Genomic DNA, 3661 nt, shown 5'->3' on the forward strand with positions numbered 1-3661 from the left:
ACCTAGTTATTAAAAATCTCCAAGGCAACTAGTTTTGAGGTAAAATGATATATAGGACATGTCTCCAAGCTCTAGTAAGCTGGGAAATTTATTTTATTTTATTTTATTCGAAGTGTTGTGGGAAGACACTAAGGTATAAAAGCAAGGAATAATGAATTAGCATATCTGCATTTTTAAAATCAGGTAAATAAAAATAGTTATTTAATAAGAAGAATAAAATAACATTTTCATCAATTATCACTCATATTATCTCCCTTCCCCAGAGACATTTTCTTTACTTATACTTTCCTGTCCCATTTTGTCATTCTTGTAACTCACATTAAAACAACATTTTTATTTATTAAAAGAACTAATTTGAAGATGTTAAGATCTTCAAATTTGAAAAAAATCATCTGTAAGTCATACATAAATGACAAACTTCTGAATGTTTATTTTCTCAACTGGTTCATTTTCATTTATGTACCCATAATGAAAGCACAATGATAATGATACAAATAAGGATACAAGTATGTTGCAAATTATAAACATTTCAAGTTGTAACTATTTACAATATAGACCTTGACAATTGTTTTGTACTTTTGATACAGTTTGATGTATTATCTCAGTCAACTTTAGTGTGAAGTATATAGCTTACCTCATTTAAAATATTAAAATGTTGAATTATGGAGGAGGGATATGGTAAGTAAAGAAGAGCCATTAAAACTGAGAAGTAGAACTTTGAATCAGGACCTTGGACTCCTTATACAGTAGGTGTCCAGAAGTCATGAAGTTAATCTAATGATTTTAGATGGTAAAAGCCCCTTCATTCCCTATTTTTCCATTTGCAGTGTCAGGCCAGCACAAATCATGGTGAAGAGAAACACAACTACAGATTTCATTCTCCTCGGACTCTTTAATCACACAACGCCCCACCTTTTCCTCTTCATTGTGGTGCTGACAATAGCTGTTGCTTCTCTGAATGGCAATGTCCTTATGCTTCTCCTGATTCTCCTGAACCACCGGTTCCACACACCCATGTACTTCCTACTGAGCCAACTCTCCCTCATGGACATGATGCTGGTCTCCACCATTGTGCCCAAAATGGCTGCTGACTACTTGACTGGAAAGAGGTCCATCTCCCCTGCTGGCTGTGGGCTGCAGATTTTTGTCTCATTCACACTGGGTGGTGGAGAAAGTTTCCTCTTAGCAGCAATGTCCTATGACCGGTATGTTGCTGTTTGCCACCCACTGCGATACCCCATCCTCATGAGCTGGCAATTATGTCTGAGAATGACTGTGGGGTCTTGGTTGCTGGGGGCAGCTGATGGACTCATCCAGGCTGCTGCTACCCTGAGTTTTCCATTTTGTAGGGCTCATAAGATTGATCATTTCTTCTGTGAAGCCCCCATATTGGTGCGTTTAGCATGTGCTGACACATCAGTCTTTGAAAATGTTATGTACATGTGCTGTGTGTTAATGCTTCTAGTCCCTCTTTCCCTCATCCTAACTTCCTATAGTCTCATCCTTGCTGCAGTTCTCCAGATGCATTCTACAGAAGCCCGCAAAAAGACTTTTTCTACCTGCTCCTCACATCTCTCTGTGGTGGGACTCTTTGATGGTGCTGCTATTTTTATCTACATGCGACCCAAATCCTACAGGTCAGCTAACCAGGATAAGGTTGTGTCAGCCTTTTATACTATCTTCACCCCTGTGCTGAATCCTCTCATCTACAGTCTGAGGAACAGTGAAGTCAAGGGAGCCTTGAAAAGGTGGCTGAAGAAATATGCAAATATAAAACCCTAACAAACTTAGTCTTATTCTTCAAGGTTACCCTGTGCCAAATGAATCTAAGTTTCTGTATTTGTTAACATTTTAAACACATTTTAATTATCTCTATTTTAGTAATGCATGAAGAGTATGTTAAGTTAATTCATCAGTATGATAGTTAATTTGATAAAGTTAACTGAACCTACCATATTGAGAGATTCTGTTTCTTGAGCATTGACTATTTGCTTGCTCCCATATAAGCACTCATATAGATTATTTTGTATTCTGTAACAATCATATGATATAAATACTTTCGGTTCCATTTTCTAATGAGGAAATGGAAGCAAGAAAAGTTAAATGTTTTCCCAATATTACCAAGTAATTGTTAAAATGTGATTCCAAAATTTGTCCCCAACCAGGTATATTTTATTTCTGTTCAGTAATTTATTTTGAACTCTTTCCTGTGTCTTTACTGTAGGCATAGAACTTAAGAACTAAACAAATGAATTCCACAAAAGACAAATGAGAACATCACTCTTTAGCTCTAATTTAAAATACAGGTCAGCTAAAAAGGAAAAAGTGTGTAACTTAAATATGTCTTGTATTGTCATTTTTATTTTATTTTTCTTAATGTTTATTTACTTTTTAGAGACAGAGACAGAGTGTGAGCAAGAGAAGGACAGAGAGAGTAGGAGACACAGAATCTGAAACAGGTTCCAGGCTCCGAGCTGTCAGCACAGAGCCCAGCGTGGGGCTCAAACTCACAGATAACAAGATCATAACTTGAGCCGAAGTTGGACACTTATCCAACTAAGCCACCCAGGCACCCCTATATTGTCATTATTTTAAACTTTTTCTTCCATGTTTGTTTCATTTGGTGTTTGAAGGCAAACCATTTTAACTCATGCAATTTTTTTATTTAAGTGACAAATATGTTTCCCAGGCTCCAGTTGTAATTGCAAGGGCCCATCTGTTTTTAAGTACACCATAATTAAATTCTCTTTTCTTAGACAGTGCCCACCGTGTTTAAAGGTTATGTTGAGTTATGGGATCTGTGGATATAAACTCAGATGCATGAGCATGGTTATCTTTTTTTTCCTTTAGTTTACTTATTTCTTTTGAGAGAGACAGAGATAGCATCAGCAGGGTAGGAGTAGAGAAAGGGAGAAAGAATCTCAAGCAAGATCTGCACTATCAGTGCAGAGACCAATGTGGGGCTTTAACTCAAGAAACGTGAGATCATGACCTGAGCCAAAACCAAGAGTCAGATGCTTCACCAAGTGATCTATTCAAATGCCCCAGCATGTTTAGTCTTAATACCTGATGATCATGAGTTATCAAAGCTGAGTAAGAATTAACTATGAGTTTCTTGTAAGTTATGTGGGTCACCTCACCTCTGCAAATGGGCAGACTATTAGAACTATTTCTCATTCAGGGGCCCCTGGGTGGCTTAGTCGGTTAAGCGTCCGACTTTCGCTTAGGTCATGATCTCACGGTTCGTGGGTTCGAGCCCCGCGTCGGGCTCTGTGCTGACTGCCGGCTCAGAGCCTGGAGCCTCTTTCAATCTGTGACTCCCTCTCTCTCTGACCCTCCCCTGCTCACGCTGTCTCTCTCTCTCTCTCCTAGAAATAAATGAAACATTAAAAAAAAATTAAAAAAAAAAGAACTATTTCTCATTCAGTATATGGGCTCTGAAAAGAGACATTCAGAATATGGATGATTGAAAAGAGAAGAAATGGGAATATTTCTTATATCTATTAGATAAGATATTTCAAACAGATATACCAGGAAACTGTGGTCTTCAAAACCAAGTTATAATCAGAAATTGCATAACAAGATTACTTAGTGAGTTTTATGACAAAGGCTAAATGTATTGCAATTGTAACAAACTTAAGGAATACATTGTTTTGCATAT

The 3661-nt window shown here is 37.4% G+C and overlaps 1 protein-coding gene across 1 annotated transcript; it reads left to right on the plus strand.

The window, feature by feature from the left end:
* The first annotated feature begins 846 nt into the window (after window positions 1-846).
* LOC144240686 (olfactory receptor 2T33-like) lies at window positions 847-1782 on the plus strand. Its single transcript, XM_077775093.1, has one exon. The coding sequence runs from the start codon at window positions 847-849 to the stop codon at window positions 1780-1782; it is 936 nt and encodes a 311-aa protein (XP_077631219.1).
* Window positions 1783-3661: the final 1879 nt, after the last annotated feature.

Source organism: Crocuta crocuta, unplaced genomic scaffold (genome assembly GCF_008692635.1).
Source record: "Crocuta crocuta isolate KB4526 unplaced genomic scaffold, BGI_CrCroc_1.0 scaffold599, whole genome shotgun sequence".
Classification (NCBI taxonomy): Eukaryota; Metazoa; Chordata; class Mammalia; order Carnivora; family Hyaenidae; genus Crocuta; species Crocuta crocuta.

Bases quoted from the DNA above. Each gene is read 5' to 3' on its own strand.
- LOC144240686 (XM_077775093.1), top strand. From the start codon at position 847: ATGGTGAAGAGAAACACAACTACAGATTTCATTCTCCTCGGACTCTTT.